Below are 21,194 nucleotides of genomic sequence, written 5' to 3' on the forward strand. Positions count from 1 at the left end.
TAGCCTAGCTACTAATTGCTTCCGAAATTTGCCAGCCATGTATTCAGACAGAGAACCACCTGACCGACATGGTGCCACAAAGTTGCTTTTTAACTTTCCTTTTCCTGGCTACTGAGTTAATAATCTGCTGGACTGGCCCAACCCTTACATGACAAATTAGAACGTAATATATCCTGCTCTCTTGCTTAATTTAAAACACGTTCATTTAGCATAGTCAGAACACAGTAATTATTTTAATCTGGCTGTCTCGGCTTATTGGTTGGTATTTCCAGTACCAAGACTGTTTTCCACTGGGTTATTCACATCTGGTAGATACTGGTCTGATCAGGCAGGGATGGAACTGTTCTGCACCCACCTCTCCCTGCCTGTGCTCCAGCTCAGGAATTCAGAATTTGCTAATATTGTCAATCCAAGCATTTAGCCATTAGGATGGAGAATCAATTGAACATCAATAATCTTTGATTACTTTGTGCTTTCATGCAGCGACACTCTGAAGGAATCCCTGTTTGAGAAACTCTGTCAGCTTCAGTGTCACTTCACGTGGTTTCCACAGAAGGACAACACTGACTTCAGTGATATGAAGCTTAGATTACAAGATTCTATAAAACTTGGTGTCAAATATCAAGCCACATCCTACAACCAACTTGCTTTTGTAAACTGTCAGCAAGGCAACTATGAAGAAGCAATTCAAAATTTAAAGGAAGCTGAAAAGATTTGGAGACAGAACCACAAAGATGAATTTGAAAGAAGAAGCATCATCACCTATGGAAACTTTGCCTGGGTGCATTACCACATGGGACAACTGACCGAGGCCCAGTTCTACCTGGACAAGCTGGAGATGATCTGTAAACCGCTCAGTGATGGTCCTTGCTATGCAGCAATGATCCCCGAGGTGTACGGGGAGAAGGGATGGTCATTGTTGAGTTCTGCTGCTGAATACTATGAAGAGGCAAAGGAATGCTTTGCAAAGGCTCTGGAGCAAGATTCTGAAAATGTGGAATGGAATATGGGCTATGCGACTGCTCTTTATCGTCTGGAAACTTTTTCTGGTGTTTCAGAGAAACAGGAACAGAGTCAGCCAGTGAGATATCTGCATCGGGTCCTGGAGCTTAATCCAGATTGCACAGTGGCCGTGGTTATGTTGGCCCTAAAGCTGCAAGAGTTCAATGAAGCAGAGAAAGCAAATGAATTAGTTGAAGAAGCATTGAAGAAGACCCCAGATCTGCCATATGTGCTTCGCTATGCAGCAAAGTTTTACAGAATAGCACGAGCTTTCGATATCGCAATAGACCTGTTGATGAGAGCTTTAGAATTCACTCCAAGCTCTGCCTTTGTACACCACCAAATAGGTCTATGTTACAAGGGAAAACTATTGACTCTGAAAAATACAGCAGGCAGCAATTATCCTGACAGTGCTCCATTTCAGCTGAAATCCGAGTTGATCAATAAGTGCAAATATCACTTTGAAAATGCATTTGAACTCAGACCATCATTTATTATTGCAAAACTGGATTTTGCAGGAATCTGCTTAATAAATAGAGAAGCAAACAGAGCAGAGGAGATCTATAATGATCTATTGAGCTTGGAAGATCTTGCTCCAGGTAATAAGCAGGCACTCGCTTTACAAGTTGGATTATTTGAACTGCATCACAAAAGATCTGAATCAAGCGCCATCATCTGTTTGCTGGAAGGTCTTAAAATCCATCATGGAAGTAAACAATGGAAGCTCTGTTACAGCAACTTGAGAAAGATCTTAGGAAAACAAATTGAGAGGAATCCAAGAGACAGCAAAGCCTTTGGAATTCTTGGGATGGTGCACCAGCTGGCTGGGGAGAAGGATGAGGCTGTTGAATGCTTTGAAAAGGCCTTGGAATTTGATCCTGGCAATGAAGAATATCTCAATGCTCTTTCTGAATTACGCCCTTCGACTTAGGCTGTAGATACACAAAAAGATCTGGGGATCCTGTGCATGTGGAAAGGTCTTTCCTTCACCAATTCTAGCTATTAGAGTTGACTGATAAAAGGTGTGATCCACTTAATTCATGATTCATTCGTGATCTTCTGAAGGCTTTGTGCTGAATATTGTGACAATACCGTCTATAGTATTTGCTTCTTCCATCAGTTTTCCAATTTCCACCTGAGATGAAATGACATTATTTCAGATACATCTGATGCTATGGCTAGATCAGTAGCACTAGCATGTAAACACAACTGTAAGTTCGCAGTCCTATTAATGCATGGGACCAATTTCAACTGAATTCTGAAATAGTCCACCAAATTCTAGGTAAAGCAGATTTTTGTGTGACAGCACCAAACAAGAAGTGCCATCTGATTCAGTTCCCATTTTAAGAACACTTGCTCTGACCATAAATGAAATGATTTATAAAATATTCTAATGAGAAAGGAGAGTACTCAACTCCATTTTTTCCCAAATGAGCCATAAACAATTATGACCCAGTTACGTGGAATGTTCTATATTCCAGTTTACACTTGTGATTGATTACTATAAACTTTCCTTACACTTTTACATTTTTTGCTCTCAATAATTGCATTCCGATTTTGTATGCAAAAATATTCCAGATGAAACCTTTGCAACTTGTAGTAGAGTTTACGTACAGTGTTGGTTTACCTGCCACACTACTGAGTTAAAACTTCATGGAATTTACAGAGCAAAAGTACTAAAGTTGGCTCAAAATGTTAAAAGTATTAAAACTTTATGCTTTAAAAGCAAAAAAATTCTGGTAACATCTTGCAGACCATTCAGTATCCATGGAAGGGAAACAGTTTTAAAATCAAATTTGAATTTCAAATCTTATAGTCATTAATGTATATTTTCCTTTCAACATTGTAAATGAGCTGTAATGTCAGAAACTGGGTGTTAAAGTAACCAATAAAATGTTTTAATTTAATTCTCCACACCAGTAGTGAAGTGTGAGTGATTTTCTTGCTGCACACTATGGTGAGCAGTATCAGTTCAAGGAACATTTAAGGAACTTTCACTCCAGCCTTTAGTGCCGGTAAAGAAGTTAACAATTCCAATTCAGTAAGCGGAGCTGATTGTTCCTGATGTGGCTCTCCTTTCATTTAGAATTCTGTTGCAAATGTGATGCCCGTCATGCAGACCAGCTCACCAAGCTCATTAAGTTCATTTTGCACTGGCTGTTACCTGTCACTTGCATTCTTCCTCCCACTCTGACCTGTTCACTGTTATAGTCAAGTTCAATGTGAGCTTGAGGAACAACACCTCATTATCTGGGTGGCCACGTTACAGACTTCAAGAGTCAACAGGAAATTCAGATATTTTAGATTCAAGTTATTTGACCTTGCATCTGACATTACTACTATGCAGCTTGTTCACCCTCTTCTCTGGTATTGCAGACTGCATTTGTGTTCTCCTGTTGCATCTCCTACAGATACAGCAATGAATTGTTTACAGCAGTTTATTAAGTTTCAATGCAATCTTTTTTCGTTTTTATGAATGCCAGTTAATGCAGGTCTTGTCTACTAGTTAACCTTACCCGGCTATCCCTGGCATGAACTTAGTACGTTTTTGTCGCACTCCCTTTATGGCAGGGGCTCCCAATCTGGGATCCACAGACCCCTCCGTTAATGGCAAGGCTCCATGGCATAAAAATGTTTGGGAACACCTGATTTATGGCAAAGGCTTCCAGTTTTTAGTCAATACTTCAGACACAGTCTCACCAGCACTATCAGCCTATAAGCAATGGCAGAGTTTCAAATGGCAGAACAGACCTTTCATAATAATTGTAGCGTTGGCCAGATGAACCTACAGTATGCAATTAGTGGATCTGATGAATCAAGGACAGGGGAAGCAGACAAACCAGCTGTCTTTGTTTCCCCCCGTCTTGTGGACTCTGACTATCTTATTAGAGCAATTGAATGTGGACACAAGAAGCTTCAGGAAACGCTGTGCTAAACCTGAGACCGTTCTCAGACAAGTAGCCATTTGTTATGTAAAGGGGATGGACTTTGAACAGATTCTTGTTCTGAGACAATCTAATCAGAGTGCTAATTTCAGGTAATTTAGGTAATAACCTATAGACAAACCATTTGCCTGAGACCATTCTCGGAGGAGTAGCTACTCATTATATAAAATACCAGACCTACCAAAGAAGCAATCTGTAATCTTGTTAGATTGTCTGTAGGTTGCCTCATTTAACTAGTTTCAACCAGTCATAGTTGAGAGACACAAATACACAGGGCTAAGGTGGGCAGAACCATGAAACAGTGTTGGCTGTACAATGACCAGTAAGAAGGTGAGCCAGGTAGGTATGGTGACCTTGAGCCAATGGGATGGAGATCCACCAGTTCAATTGTTGAGGAACAATAGAAGAGTCAGGAGCTCCAAATATGGAGTCTCCAGCCACCAGAGACCAACCATCACGGATAATGAGGGCCCCACGGACACGTGGAGATCAGGACCACAAGGAATGCCTGGCCAGCGTAGATTCCTTTCCTGGATAATACTTTTATTCTTCATTGACTGTTCATGGAAGGTTGGGATTCTAGCAGGGTGCGCCGGTTGCTGGTTTGTGAACCCACATGCTCTTTAGTTGAGACAATGAAGTTGCAGATTCTCTGTGCCTCACTAATCATTATTACAAGTGGCAAATCTTGTAACAGTAGTATTTAATTTCAATTTTCTCTGAAAGGCACAGATAGCTATTTTAGCAATACCAGGGTGAATACATAAGTGTATGATTTGTTGCGTATGTTGCCTGCAGAGAAGAAACGCAGGTGGCCAGAGCATCTACCCGAGTTAGTGTATGTGTATAATGTGACACCTCACACCACCACCGGATATTCCCTTTATTACCTATTGTTCAGTGTTGATCCCCACTTGCCAGTGGATGCTCTGCTGGGGCAAGAACAGTCTGTTGACACGAAATATCACTGGTTAGCCATACACTAGAAATGAGCAAAAGAATACTTTGACCAGAAGGCTGCAGAACACATTACCTTGCAGGAGGATAAAATACATTGTCCTACGATTGACGTAAATGCAGTGGTTTTCCTCAAGAACAGGCCATTAGGCCGTAATAAAATCCAGGATGCCTGAAAATCAACTGTCTACAGGACGGTAGAAATATGAGACAACACATACACTGTGGAACCTTTGGAGGGAGGGCCTATCAAGAGGGTGAACATCAGGCCCTGTGAGAACCTATCCATCCCAGCTCCTCAAAGGAGACTGTAAACTCCTTTAATTCAGGCTAGCTCTCTCCTGGGACATGAATCATATTCTGAGGATTCAGAGAATGGTGTAATATTGGCAGAAGATGTGTCACAACCAAGAGTACAGAATCTTGACTCTAACCTTCACAGCATATGTTCTGGATCTGTAAAAACTCCTGGCACTGAGACTGTAGGGCCTGTGACTGCTGATGCAGGGTCAGATGTTGTTCGTCCCTCTGTTGCCGCACCCCGCAGGAGTAAAAGAGTAAATGCTGGACAGCACTCTAACCCACATCACGAACCAAGGTTAGTCCTAGATGCAACCTCCGTAAGTCCTGCAGCATGCCACAGATACTGGCAAGGCAAAGTTCAGTTCTCTTCAGAGAAGCAGTGAAAGAGATTAAAAATACCTTTGCAGTTAGCGAGTAATTGACGACGCTTACCTGTATGCGGGGGAGAAATGTAACCAGATGACCACTGAATTTTTTTTTATTGTTAAGTGCGCTTATGTATTCACCCTGGTAATGCTAAAATAGCTGCCTGTGTCTTTAAGAGAAAACGGTGACGTTATTATGCAAGTGTGGAGTAGAAAGAAGAGTTGTAACGTTCTAGAAAGCACATTGAGAACTGGAACCTGCTTATCCCAGGCATGGTGAGGAAAGATGAATAATATTTGATAATATTCATGTAAATTCATTTATACTTTATTGTAAATCTAGAATATCAGTAACTTGACATGTTTTACATGTGGATGCATTAGGTTTTTGTGATTGAGGTATTGGCGCTGGATAGCTTGGCTGTGCAAAGTTCCTTATTGGTCTAGTTGGCTAGTTCACATAGTCTGAGCGAGGAGAGTTCTTTTCAGGGTCTAGCCTATATGTGTTTGGAAGTTAAGCGTGTGTGTGCCAAATTGTATATACCTCTCAGTTAAGATGAGATGTATTTATGTTTTAGATGTTGTGTATAAGGTACAGGGTTGCTGGGATTCTAGTGTTGTTTGTGTTTTTTTTAGAATTGCCACTACAATATTGGTTTTGTATATTTTGTTTCAGTTATTTTCATACTACATACATAACTATTTGATACACAAGTGTGTGAACCACAACTAAACTGAGATTGTCACAGCAGGAACTGTGTTTTTTTTTTAAATTCATTTTGTTTTTTTTATTTTGATGCATTAAAACTTCTAAAACAAATAAGGGAACGAAAGACCGGAGAAAGTATTTGTTGTCATGATTGTGTATTTTTCCCAGGCTACAAAACAGAAGTCTCAGGCACATATTTATAGCTAGGGTGCCTAAGACTTTTGAACAGTACTCTATTTGCCAGTGTGGAATATAGGACGAGATTGTATGTTGGGAGTGGTGAGGGTAGAGCTTAGTGGGAGGGGTGTGGGGCAGGTGGCAGAGAAGGAGTACCAGGGGTGGAGGGTGGAGTGGACACAATTACAAGATTGAATTCAAGAGGACAACTAATCATGGAAATGGTGATGGACTGTTTCATATGTTACAGGTGTATTCTAGGGTTATGGTATATAGCAAATATTAATTTCATCAGCAGCCAGTATTCAGATCTGAACATAAGTTGTTGATTGAATTTTAAATGCAGCTCTGAACAATAGTCTTCCTGGAGCTTAATTCTGGGCTTGATTGAAAATAATAGAACACTCCATTTGACTTCATGTGCCTGCATATGCATGAATACGGCCCACAGTTGGAATTAACATTAATTTTGCATGTCTGAGTGTAAAAATAGAGTGATTTAAAAATTATATATGTAATACAAAGGAATCATTGTAGATACTTTGTAACTATATAATTGTCCTGCTGTTATCTTTGATCTTTAGCACATGAACAAGACAGGTAATACTGGGTCAGGCAGGTCTCTTTTTCCAGGAGTGCCTTGAATAGGATGCCTGCTGCTCATATTGCTGAGTTAAAACTTCTATATCCACCAGATTCAGTATCTCTCTGGTGACTTTGTTCACAGTCACAAGGAAGTAACTGAAACATTTATAAAAAGGTACACTTCTGTTGATGGGTTCTCCCTAAAGCAAACTGAAAGTCTCCCTATTTTACAGCAGAGATGATCCAAAGGGAAAGTAGGAAAAACCCTACAGCAGAGTTCCCCAATTAGGTTTCCACAAGGGCCAAATTATGTCAAGCATGCCAAGCCAAGGGCCAAAACACCCAAGGTTTTTTTCATTGTCCCAGTCAGTTGTTTTATGGGTAGATGTTGTTGTTGCTGCTATTACCATTATTATTATTATTATTATTATTATTATTAGTAGTAGTAGCGGTAGTAGTAATAATTTAGGCCTGGGATTCTCAAAGCCTGTGTTGTGGGTCACACAAGAAAAAAAATGCACTCTTGAAACAAAATAAGTCAAAAACCAACCATTTAATTATGACTCTATCTATCACAACTGTCAGCTGTCACACTGTGAACTCATCTGGGACTTAAAACACACACACACACACACACACGCACTGTAAACATGGTAGTCTTCACCACCTCTCTTCCACACAAAGAGTTTCAGTAGTACTACTTTTTCCACGGTTTCTGTTCTCTCATTTAATCTATTTGTTCTTTTTAATTAAGCTATGTAGCACTTGAGGTATGAACTGCAGCTATAAATGAAATTATCAGTATTATTATTGTTGTAATATTGTTATACCACAGTAAGATTGACAAATGGACAAAAATAAATTGATTCACTCACCAATCAGTGAGGGAAGTGACAGTGGTGGGATGGGGTAATCCTTCTGATGTCGGGCCTGTATTATGTTGTGGCAATCCTGAGGCACTGGCCAAGATGTGCATTGGAGAGTCTGTTTCTGTCCTGGTTCTTGATAGAGTTCATTGAAGAAAACGATGACTCACATATGTACGTGCAGGGGAACAGTGTGAGTAGGAGCATTGCAATAGCTCTCGTGTTTTTGAATTGAGCTTGGGGAACCACGTTGATCCAAAAGTCACTCACCCCAACGTCCATGTGTTGTGCTTTGAGCAAATCAGATGTTCCCATTTCCAAGACCATCTGAAGAGTTGCCTCATCTATGGAAGGCACCAGCCTTTTGGCCTCTGCAGTCCACTGGCCGTCAGCCGAAACGGAGAACAGCTGTCAGGAAGAGGAGGATGTCACCGGAGAGTTTAGGGGAGCTTTCAAATGGTTCCCTGAAGTTTTCTGCCAAGCTCGTCACGAAATCCTTCATCACTGGATCCTCCTGCATTTCGTTCTTCTCGCAATGCTCCCGCAGAGGTGGGAAGTCCAACTTTCTCCCGTGAATGTCTCTCTCCAAAATGTTCAGCTTTGACTGGAAAGCTTCAATCACTTGGTACCTGTTTGCAACAGTGTGGTTGTTGTCTTGCAATTGCAGATTAAGTTGATTTAGATGAGATATGATGTCACACAAGAAAAGAACATGTGCCATCACCTTGTTGTCACTTAAAAACCTCTTAAATCCTTGGGATTTTGGGCTCTGTAGGCGGAATAAAAGTGACACAAGCTCATGGCGCAGGTCGCACACGCTCTCCAACACACGGCCTTTGCTCAGCCGGCGAACGTCATTACGCAGCAAAAGATCTTTGTGTTCCGCTGACATTTCCTCCAGCAATGCTCTGAAAAGGCGATGTTGCAGACTAGAACTCCCACGAACGAAATTTACCAGTTTCGTCACAGTATCCATTGCCTCTTTCATTTCCCCACACAGTTTAGCGCACAACACTGATTTGTGAATAATGCAATGAAATGCCAAGGGTGCTGGGATAACAGCAGCAAACCTGCTTACCAAGCCCTTGTGTTGTCCCACCATCGACGGAGACCCATCGGTGACAACGGACACAATTTTGCTCACATCAAAGCCATTCTTCTCAAGGAACTGTGTCAATTTGTTAAAAATTATTTCCCCAGTTGTACACCCAGGCAGAGAAAGCAAATAAAGTAGTTCTTCTCGAAAGGACTTCTCGTCAAAAAATCTTGTGAACACAGATAGCTTTTCCATATCGGTTCGGTCACAGGACGAGTCTATGGCTAGCGATATGGCTTCTGTTTTCTCCAAATCCAGACATCCCACCTCTCCCGGAAGTTCCGGGAGTCTCCCGCAAGTTCCTGGAGACTCCCGCATATTGATAGCGGCTCCATGATGCCCGCAAGTTATATACAATATCCCGGAAATCGATTTTTTGAGAGTGAGCGTGAGAGAGAGAGTGTGAGAGAGAAAGCGAGAGAAAACGTGAGAAAGAAAGTGAGAGAGAGAGCAAGAGAGAGTGTGAGAGAGAGCGAGAGAGAGAAAGCAAGAGAAAGTGAGAGAGAGAACAAGAGAGAGCGTGAGAGAGAGAGGGAGCAAGAGAGAGCGTGAGAGAAAGAGGGAGCAAGAGAGAGCATGAGAGAGAGAGAGCGAGAGAGAGAGCAAGAGAGAGAGAGAAAGCAAGAGAGAGAGAGAGAGAGAGAGAGAGAGAGCGCAAGAGACAGAGAGAGTGAGAGAGAGCACAAGAGAGAGACAGCGTGAGAGAGAGCGCCATGGCAGAGTGTTTCAAAAAAAGAAAATATAAAACGTACAGCACCCCAGACTACAATCCTTCTTTCAGCATTGGAAAGGAAGGGAGAAGAAGCCAGAATAAGAAGGTGTGGGGTGGGAGGGGAAGGAGTATAAGCCTGGAAGGTGATTGGTGCATCCAGGTGGAAAGGTGAGGTGGCGGGGCAGGGGATGACGTGAGAGGCTGTGAGGTGACAGGTGGAAAAGGTAAACATCTGAAGAAGAAGAAATGAGATAGGAGAGCAAAGTGGACTATGGAAGAAAGGGAAACAGGAGTGGCAACAAAGATAGGTGATATGCAGGCAATGTGGAGGCAAGATGGAAGAGGGGAAGCCGTACTGGGGAATGAAAGCAGAGGGATGGGGGAGGAGAAAATTACCAAAAGATAAAGAAATTGATGTTCATGTCACCAGTATGGAATATTAGGAGATGCTCCTCCAAACTGAGAATGGCTTGATCATGGAAGTAGAGGGCTCCTTGAACCAATATTTCAGAATGTAAACTGAGATTGGACTTAAAAAGTTTGGTCATTGGGAAATCCTGCTTTTTGCAGATGTAGCAAAGAGTGCTTGATAAAGTTGTCCCCTAATGTGCAGAAGGTGAAAATGCACTAAAGGTATATGCATTTTGAAAATTAAAGTTCTAGTTTAATTGTCATTCAACCATACATGAATATCCATGAATATAGCCAAACAAAACAGCATTACTCTGGGACTAAGTTGCTAAACACAGTACCAGTAGACAGACATAGCACAAGGCACATACTGTCTAGCACATAGAAGATAGCAGCAGAATAGTTTCACACAAAAAAACAGTCTAAGTACCAGAGTCCATGAACGTTGCAACAGTCTGCAGTTGAACACAATACAGGTTGTCTTCTACTGAGTGAACAGTAGGGGGGCAGCTCCAATGCTGACAACATGGATGCTGTGTCACACTGGCTCAGGCACTTCCCTCCTGGGGAGCTGTGAACAGGCAACACTGTGGCTTGAGGCCTAATCTTCACTACAACCAAGGCCACATATCACCCTCACCGACCGCCCCTCTATTCATCAATAAACCAGTGAACCGGACTTGCAGCATTCCACACTTTCAACGTCTAACAAGCCCTTGTGTTCACAAGAAATATGAATAAGACTTTCACTCACTGTTAGACTGCACACCATCTTCGCGCATCAACTCCATTGCCTGTGTCAGAGCTAGAAACATGGTTTGCACCAAGTACAGCTCCTTTAGTTTCTCCGCCACTCGCTGATGGGGTAGACCTGTAATACTTTAAGTTGTTAATGTCCAGCATGGTCTTGTGATCATAAAAAATGTTTACAAAGGATGATAACACTTTTGGTCAGCCTCATAGAAGCCGTTGTGTCTGAGCCTGCTGTCATCTTACCAGAAGTCTGATATACGTACTTAAAGAAATGGAGAATGCCACGAGAAGATTCAAAAATCATTCTCACCATCACTAGAGTTGCTGAGCCACCTCCTCCCCCAGTGACCCTGACCTAGAGCTACACTCAAACCTTGGTTCTTTGTGGCCATTTTTCAATATCCCAAGGGTTTGGCCTAGGAGATGCGTGTGCATTCGGGGTTCCGAGGATTTGCGGCCCTGGGTTTAAGCCGGTTCAATGCCGGTGCCACCGACTGAAACGTTGCGGGGGAAAACTGAACATCGGGGATGGCAGATTGGCTGCCAGGCGCTCTGTACTTGGCAAGTATCATGCTTTCTCTCTTTCTGTCATCGATGGGGGAGAGTTTGATGCTGATTCTCCAGTCGGAGAACTCAGGAAAAAAAAGCGATGCGGCAGACGTTAGCAGTGTAGGTCAATAAATCAAGGAACAAGAACTTCTGATTGCATATTGTATACATTTTCTGATATTAAATGGAACTATTGAACTACTGAATTTAATAAAATTTCCTAGCAATAGGTTTTGCTTATGCCCCTCCTCAATGTGAAAGGGGGACAGATCTCTGTCCCACTAAGAGTGAGAGAACCTGTGGCATGTCGAATGTCAGGTGAATGATTTTTGGTTGTACTGCAGATCATGGTCTTTCCTGGGGGCTTTGCGTTGGCTTGCTTGGTGGTTGCGGGGTGCCAATGCCTTTTTTTGGTAATGTAAGTGGGGGAGGAGGATGCTGCTGCTTGTGCCCGCAAGGGGGGAGTAGGGAGGTCTTTGGGTTTCTAACGTTTTGACTGTCACTCATTCTTTGGGGCACTCTTCTGCTTTCATGGATGTCTGCAATGAACAAGAATTTCTGATTGTATATTGTATATATTCTCTGGTAAGAAATTGAACTATTGAACTACAGTATTCATTTAATTAAAATTTGCTAGCGATAGGTTTTATGCCTTTGACTTCCAAAGAAACTCTGGATCACAAAAGCATCAGGGTCCAACAGTGGCTTCTGAAATTCCATTGTGGCTTTCTTCACCACCACTAATAGATTTGGGAAATTCCTGTGTTGATCTGCAGAGACTTGGGTTTATGGTGGAGTCATGGCTAAAGAAGAGAACACTGTTGGTTGTTGGAGATTTGGACATGTCATAGCGCATGTCAGGGATTTTGGCTGATCTGTTGCAGGATGGCATCCACTGAAGTGAATGGAAAAGAAGTTGACTGCTCTTGCTCAAGTATTAGGAGCCAACCTTTTGTGTTCAGGAACCTTGTGCTTTCCCAGTGTATTTGATGCATGGACTCTTCTCGGGCTTCCAGCTGGATACAGGTGTTGATTTTAACCAATGTTCCAAAGATAAACCCAGTCATCTTCATCTTCATTATCACCTGGACCCAGCTGGAAGCCCGAGAAGTGTATATATATCATTTGTCTTTAGTTTTTCATGTTCAGTTTGTGTGTTCAGGTATTTCTCATCTATTTTAAGTTGCATAACTGAAATATTAAAACCTAGGTGTCTACTGCTTTCTGCTGCATCTCAAAGCAAACTTAAAATACCAACATATTCTGGCCACTATCCGAAAGTATTTCTTTCCTACCAGATTATTAACTAATTCAACATTCAGGACGAAATCTTACTCTTGCTTGTTGCCTTCCTTATTCTAAAATATGTTGGGAGTTCATGTAACTTGTAGGAAGTTTGGGAATGATATCAAAATCAACTGTACATTATTTTGTTTCTTCTGATACTCCTTCTGATATTCCTGCAAGATTTGGGAAATACGGGAACTCCATGGTCCCTACATTTGTGAGAAATGTCCCCAGCTGACAAACAACCGTCAGAAACAGGAGGTGCAGTTGGATATACTCAGGATTATCTGGGAGACTGAGGATATGGATGAGAGTTTTAGTGAGTGGCCAAACCCAAGGGTGATCATGAGGAGAGGTAGTGGAAATAAGCAGGCAGTGCAGGGTACCATTGTGGTTGTTACATATAGGAACAGATATACCCCTTGGAATACAATTGTGAGCAATAACTTTCAGCAGACAGTGGCAGTGATAGTGGTACTGTGCCTAGCTTTGAGGAAAATCAGAGTAGGTTGAAGTTGCAGAACACTAATAATGGTGACTCGATAGTAAGGGATGCAGAAGGACATTTCTGTGGCCACAATTGAGAATCCAAGAGGATGTGTTGCCCTTCTGTCGCCAGGGTCAAGGATATCTCGCAGCAGGTATAGGAAATTCTGAGAGGGGAGGGAGAGCAGCCAGAAACCATGGTCCACATTGGTCCTCAACACATAGCCAGGAGCAGGGATAAGGTCCTATAAAGGATTTTACAGAACTAGGTAGAATGCTAAAAGAAAGCAGTATGTCCAGAGTTGTAATCTCTGGTGTTAGTGAGGTAGAAAATAGATAAATTCTCCAGCTCAATTTGTGGCTTAGAGGCTGTTGTAGGAGGGAGGGGCTCAGGTTTATGGATCATTGGGTTCCCTTTCAAGCCAGAGGAGACCTTTACAAACAAGACAATTTGCATTTGAATTGGAGGGGAACTAGTATTCTTGCTGGGAAATTTGCCCATGCAGCTCAGAATGGGTTAAATTAGAGTGGTATGTGAATGGGAACCAAGGCTCAGGGAAAGAAAAAATCTAACTCAGGTTCAATATCACTGCGTATATGGTGAAAGTTGTGAACTCATGTATAACAAGTGAGATTGAAATGAAGTACAGCGAACGGCAGGCTAATAAACGTGGTGGGCTCATGGGCTGAAATGTGTTTATTTCAATACAAGGAGTATAATAGGCAAGAAAGGTGAACATTGAGCTACCATTAGGACATGGAATTACAATGATGTTGCCATTAAAGAGATCTGTTTGCACAAGGGCCAGGAACTGGCTGCCTGACTTTCTTGGGTTTCATTGTGTCATTGTCTAGGGGGTTGTAAATGGAATTGAGGGGTTGCATTAATGGTAGGGGAAAATATCACAGCATTACTCCGAGACCGAGAGAGAGAGAGAAAGAGAGAGAGAGAGAGAGTGCACTTGGCCTCTCACACAGCAGGAAGGAATTTGGGCAGAGCTTGAAAAGTGCCAATATACTATTGAGTTTATACCATGAACCACCCCACAACTCACTGAGAGCTGGACATACAGATATGTAGACAAAATATACAATGATACAGATAAAACAGGTTTGTTATCATGGGGACTTAGACTTTCTTAGTATTGATTGAAAATTCCTTAATATAAGAGGCTGAAATGGGGCAGGGTTTGTTCAATGCATCCCAGAGGGATCCTTGGAACTACATCTGTGGGATCTAATTGGAGAAGAAAACAAACTGGATCTGGATTTGGGAAAACAGCCTGGTCAGATGACAGTCCTGACAGTGGGTGACCACTATAGATACAGTGACAACAACTCATTATATTTGGAGATAGTTCTGTGTTAGTGTAAGATTGGATCTTGTGGGAAGGTACTAAACTGGGGGAGGGCAAATTACGACAAGATATGACTGGAGTTAAGCTGCACAGATCCAAAGCAGTTGGTGTAAGACATGTCCATGCCGGACATGGGGGCCTGTTTGAAGCCAAACTGATCTGAGTTCAGGTTCACATGTGCTATAAAGAGTATGAACATGAATGGTCAGGTAAGGGAACTCCGGATGACCTGAGAGATCACAGAAACATAGAAAATAAAGAATGGTAAGGTGAAGGAACCATGGGTGACAAGTGAGGTGGAAAATCTAGTCAGGAGGAAGAAGGCAGCATACATGAGGTTTAGGAAGCAAGGATCAGATGGGTCTATTGAGGAATATAGGGAAGCAAGAAAGGAGCTTAAGAAGGGGCTGAGAAGAGCAAGAAGGGGGCATGAGAAGGCCTTGGTGAGTAGGGTAAAGGAAAACCCCAAGGCATTCTTCAATTATGTGAAGAAAAAAAGGATGACAGGAGTGAAGGTAGGACCAATTAGAGATAAAGGTGGGAAGATGTGCCTGGAGGCTATGGAAGTGAGCGAGGCCCTCAATGAATACTTCTCTTCTGTATTCACCAATGAGAGGGAACTTGATCATGGTGAGGACAATATGAGTAAGGTTGATGTTCTGGAGCATGCTGATATTAAGGGAGAGGAGGTGTTGGAGTTGTTAAAATACATTAGGACAGGTAAGTCCCTGGGGCCTGACGGAATATTACCCAGGCTGCTCCACGAGGCGAGAGAAGAGATTGCTGAGCCTCTGGCTAGGATCTTTATGTCCTCGTTGTCCACAGGAATGGTACCAGAGGATTGGAGGGTGGCAAATGTTGTTCCCTTGTTCAGAAAAGGTAGTAGGGATAGTCCGGGTAATTATAGACCCGTGAGCCTTACGTCTGTGGTGGGAAAGCTGTTGGAAAAGATTCTTAGAGATAAGATCTATAGGCATTTAGAGAATCATGGTCTGATCAGGGACAGTCAGCATGGCTTTGTGAAGGGCAGATCGTGTCTAACAAGCTTGATAGAGTTCTTTGAGGAGGTGACCAGGCATATAGATGAGGGTAGTGCATTGAATGTGATCTATATGGTTTTTAGTAAGGCACTTGACAAGGTTCCACACGGTAAGCTTATTCAGAAAGTTAGAAGGCATGGGATCCAGGGGAGTTTGGCCAGGTAGATTCAGAATTGGCTTGCTTGCAGAAGGCACAGGGTGGTGGTGGAGGGAGTACATTCAGATTGGAGGATTGTGACTAGTGGTGTCCCACAAGGATCTGTTCTGGGACCTCTACTTTTCGTGATTTTTATTAACGACCTGGATGTGGGGGTAGAAGGGTGGGTTGGCAAGTTTGCAGACGACACAAAGGTTGGTGGTGTTGTAGATAGTGTAGAGGATTGTCAAAGATTGCAGAGAGAAATTGATAGGATGCAGAAGTGGGCTGAGAAGTGGCAGATGGAGTTCAACCCGGAGAAGTGTGAGGTGGTACACTTTGGAAGGACAAACTCCAAGGCAGAGTACAAAGTAAATGGCAGGATACTTGGTAGTGTGGAGGAGCAGAGGGATCTGGGGGTACATGTCCACAGATCCCTGAAAGTTGCCTCACAGGTGGATAAGGTAGTTAAGAAAGCTTATGGGGTGTTAGCTTTCATAAGTCGAGGGATAGAGTTTAAGAGTCGTGATGTAATGATGCAGCTCTATAAAACTCTGGTTAGGCCACACTTGGAGTATTGTGTCCAATTTTTGTCACCTCACTATAGGAAGGATGTGGAAGCATTGGAAAGGGTACAAAGGAGATTTACCAGGATGCTGTCTGGTTTAGAGAGTATGGATTATGATCAGAGATTAAGGGAGCTAGGACTTTACTCTTTGGAGAGAAGGAGGATGAGAGGAGACATGATAGAGGTGTACAAGATAATAAGAGGAATAGATAGAGTGGATAGCCAGCGCCTCTTCCCCAGGGCACCACTGCTCAATACAAGAGGACATGGCTTTAAGGTAAGGGGTGGGAAGTTCAAGGGGGATATTAGAGGAAGGTTTTTTACTCAGAGAGTGGTTGGTGCGTGGAATGCACTGCCTGAGTCAGTGGTGGAGACAGATACACTAGTGAAGTTTAAGAGACTACTAGACAGGTATATGGAGGAATCTAAGGTGGGGGCTTATATGGGAGGCAGGGTTGAGGGTCGGCACAACATTGTGGGCCGAAGGGCCTGTACTGTGCTGTACTATCCTATGTTCTATGTTCTAAAACCTACAGCACAATACAGGCCCTTCGGCCCACAAAGTTGTGCCGAACATGTCCCTACCTTAGAAATTACTTGGGTTACCCATAGCCCTCTATTTTTCTAAGCTCCATGTACCTATCCAAAAGTCTCTTAAAAGACCCTATCGTATCCGCTTCCACCACTGTTGCTGGCAGTCCATTCCACACACTCACCACTCTCTGCGTAAAAATACTTACCCCTGACATCTCCTCTGTACCCAATTCCAAGCACCGTAAGACTGTGCCCTCTCATGCTAGCCATTTTAGCCCTGGGAAATATCTCTGACTATCCACACGATCAATGCCCCTCATCATCTTATACACCTCTGTCAGGTCACCTCTCATCCTCCGTCGCTCCAAGGAGAGAAGGCTGAGTTCACTCAACCTGAGGGGTCAGTGTTGGCTCCGCTTCTTTTTATTCTGTATATAAATGATTTAGATGGTGGAATAGATGGCTTTGTTGCCAAGTTTGCAGATGATACGAAGATTGGTGGAGGGGCAGGTATCTGTTGAGGAAACAGATAAGCTGCAGAAGGACTTAGATTAGGAGATTGGGCAAGAAAATGGCAAATGAAATACAATGCTGGAAAATGCATGGTCACGCATTTTGGTGGTAGAAATAAATAAATATAAAGACTATTTTTTAAATGGGGGGAATATCCAGGAATCTGAGATGCAGTGGGACTTGGGAAGTCCTTGCACAGGACACCATAAAGGTTAACTTGCAGGTTGAGTCGGTGGTGAGGAAAGTAAATGCAATGTTAGCATTCATTTCAAGAGGTCTTGAATATAAGAGCAAAGATATGATGTTGAGGCTTTATAAAGAACTGAGGAAGCCTCACCTTGAGTATTGTAAACAGATTTGAGCATCTCATCTAAGATGAAAATGTGATGACTTTGTTGAGTATTCAGAGGTGGTTCACAAGGATGATTCTGGGAATGACAGGGTTATCATACGAGGAACATTTGATGGCTCTGGGTCTGGACTCACTGGAATTTAGAAGGTTGAAGGGGGATCTCACTGAAACCTTTTGAATTTTGAAAGGCCTAGGCAGAGTAGATGTGGAAAGGATGTTTTCCATGGTGGGGAGCCTAGGACAAGAGGGCAGAGCCTCAGGGTAGAGGGGCATCCATTTAATACAGAGAAGCGGAGAGATTTCTTTAGCCTGAGGATGGTGAATTTGTGAAATTTGTTAGCATAGGCCGCTATGGAGGTCACATTGTTGGGTGTATTTAAGGCAGAGGTTCTCAACTGGACATGGCATCAAGGGTTACAGGGAGATGGCCGAGAAATGGGATTGATGAGGGGAGAAAAGGATCAAACATGATTAAATGGTGGAGCAGACTCGATGGGCCAGATGGCCTAATTCTGCTCCTATGTCTTATGGTCTTTTGTTACACTCATATTATTGATAACTAAGGACAGGATAGGTCCACTCAGGAATAAAGGAGGGAATTGTGCTTTGTATCTGAGAAGTGTCTAAGGTACTAAATGAGTACTTTGTACTGATCTTTACAGAGGAATAAACTTTGAGGATAATGAAGCCAGAATGGAACATACAAACATGCTGGAATACTCGAAGGTTAAGGAGGTAGTGCTAGCTCTTCTTCAGTAAAGCATCAAAGTGGATAAGTTCCAGGGACCCGACGGCTTATCTTTCCAGTACATTGAAAGAAGCAAGTGAAGAGATTCCTGGGGTTTTGACAAAGATCTTTGTGTCCTCACGAGCAGTGGACAAAGCCTCAATGATTGGAGAGTAACAAATGTTGTGCTTTAGTCAAGAAAATAAATCGGGGTAATTCAGGTAATTATAGACCACTCGGCTTCATGTCAGTGGTAGGGAGAATGTTGGAGAGCACACTGAGGGATAGGAGTTATGCACATTTAGAAGGGCCTGGCCTGCTCAGGGACAGTCATAATCACTTTGAGCTGGGGCGGTCATGCCTTACACATCTGAAAGAGATTTTTGAGGAAGTGACAAAGGAACATGCTGAGGGTAAGTCAGTGGATTTCATCTGCCTGGTTTTAAGTAAGACATTTGATCAGGTTCCTCATGGTAAGTTGAATCTCATGTTATGTTGATTCAGCAGATAAAAATGCTTGCGATCCAGGGTGAATTGGAAGTGTAGGTTCAGAACTGAAATGTTATATCGCAATCCACTTGGATGCATCCACATCGGGAATCACCAATGATTTCTTGCTTTGGCAGTGACAGCCATGTCTCATAGATGAATAAAAAAGATTGAAAAAAATTTCATTGTTCCAGAAACATGACACAAATACATCTCTTTAAATTCCTTGCGTCTATGACTAGACTTGTCTTACATCTCCTGTTGCATTAGTATTTCCAAATGATTAAGAGTTTATTTTGACTAACACACACAAAATGCTGGAGGAATTCAGGAGGTTAGGCAGCATCTATGCAAAAGAACAAACAGTCAATGTTTCCGGCTGAGACCCTTGATCAGGTCTCATACTCTCAATGGCCACTTTATTAGGTACACCTGTACACCGGCCCATCAAAGCAAATCAAATCTATTTAGCCAATCATGCGACATCAACTCAGTGTGTAAAAGCACACAGACATGGTTAAGAGGTACAGATGTTTTTCAAACCAAACATCAGAATGGGGAAGAAATATGATCTAAGAAATGTGACTTTGAAGTGGATGGGCTACAGCAGCAGAAGACCACAAACATACACCCAGTGGCCACTTTATTATGTACAAGAGGTATCTAACAAACTACCGACTGCGTGTGTATTGAGCTGCAGGTTAATACAACAACATATAAAAATGACTCTTTATTTGCCACATGATGGTGCTGTTTATCAATGTTGAACTCTTGACTTGGACCAACTTCAATTTAGAGCACAAGTTGTACAGACTCTCCAACTTGATCTGCTGTTCCAGTCTTGGCCTTTATGAGCTTTCTTACCTGTTTCACAATATCCTCACGAGTAAAATGGCAACAGCCTATCTCAACTCTCTACCACATTCTTAAGGCATGAAACTTTCACAGAAATCTCAACAACTCTGAGGAAAGCCATACTTGAAATTTAAAGTACCTGCTTATAGTCTCTATTAGTTCATTATTCATAATTCCATATCAAAACCCATATTCAAAGCCCATATCAGCCTTGAATACTGTATATAGTATATCTGACAATTCAGTTTCCACAGCTACCTGTGAAAGGGGATTCCGAAAATTCCTCCTTGTCTCTGTTATAAATAAGTAACCTCCATCTTGTTTCCAAGACTACACATCCTTGTTACAGAATTCTAACAAGGGGAATCACTATTCTCAACATTTGCAAAACTCATCCAATCCAAAGTTGAATCTGCATCCCTCCAGTGTCTTCTCCAGTTTTCCCAAACTGATGGCAGTTGCCTTGGGATGGCTTGAATAATTTTTGTATAATTTATATATAATTTATATTTTCATTTGTGCTTGTTGTATATCTTTGTGTATGCTTTTGCCTTGATGTTCATATTTTAATGTTGACCCTGTCATCTCCTCTGTTGTATGTTTTTCATATTCACTTAAAATTTGCAGCTTCCATTTTTAAATAGTTGCCAATTCACCCAACTAGCTTACTTTTTCTAAGATAATTGCTGAAAAGAGTTTCTGTTAATTTTGATAACCACTGTAAGTTATTTTTTCATTTTCTAATTTCTGGTTATCTTGGTTTCTGTTTTGTCATTGTTGTTATGTTTGGTCTTGCAGGCTAATTTTTGTTTGACCTTTTCCCATAATTCCTCTTTCATTTGAAATTATGCTTTGCCTCTTTAGTGGTCAACGCATGGATGCTTCATTCTTGCTGATAGAAATCAGTTCTGCACATTTTCCCCAAACACCGATAGTAAACCTCAAATACTTTCAGTTTATTATGTCAGCAGCCTGTTCCACTACATAGAAAGTCAGCTTTATATAAATCTAGCACTTTTACAGTGGTTTTGGTTTCATCTTCCAAACACCCATGTTGTGTGCAATCCTAGTGGAAACATCAGAAGTTTGTAGCTGATACCACCATAGTGGGTCGTATCTCAAATAGCAATATTGGCATGGGGTTATGGTAACAACCTTTTGTTCAATGTCAAAAACATAGAAGAGCTGGTTATTGATTTCAGGAAAGGTTGGCAGTTCACATACTCTTGTTTATATCATTGATACTGAGGTTGAGAGTATTGAGACTTCAAATTCCTAGGAGTGAACATCATCAATGGTTTATCCTGGTGCAATAAAGAGATGCGATACCAGTTCCTCTATTTTTGAGAATTGTGGACACAGCTCAGCAGCTGACTGAAAACCAGCCTTCTATCCAGTAATTTTGTCAACACTTCTCAC

At 42.1% G+C, this 21,194-nt stretch overlaps 1 protein-coding gene across 1 annotated transcript; it reads left to right on the forward strand.

Annotated features, from left to right (window-relative positions):
* Nucleotides 1-478: 478 nt before the first annotated feature.
* Nucleotides 479-2,758, forward strand: LOC134358713 (interferon-induced protein with tetratricopeptide repeats 5-like; the record flags this gene model as incomplete). Its single annotated transcript, XM_063071171.1, has 1 exon — nucleotides 479-2,758. A coding segment is annotated over one exon (1,455 nt), but the record flags the coding sequence as incomplete, so codon positions are not given.
* Between the last annotated feature and the right edge of the window lie 18,436 nt (nucleotides 2,759-21,194).

This window comes from Mobula hypostoma, chromosome 19 (assembly GCF_963921235.1).
Source record: "Mobula hypostoma chromosome 19, sMobHyp1.1, whole genome shotgun sequence".
Taxonomy (NCBI): Eukaryota; Metazoa; Chordata; class Chondrichthyes; order Myliobatiformes; family Myliobatidae; genus Mobula; species Mobula hypostoma.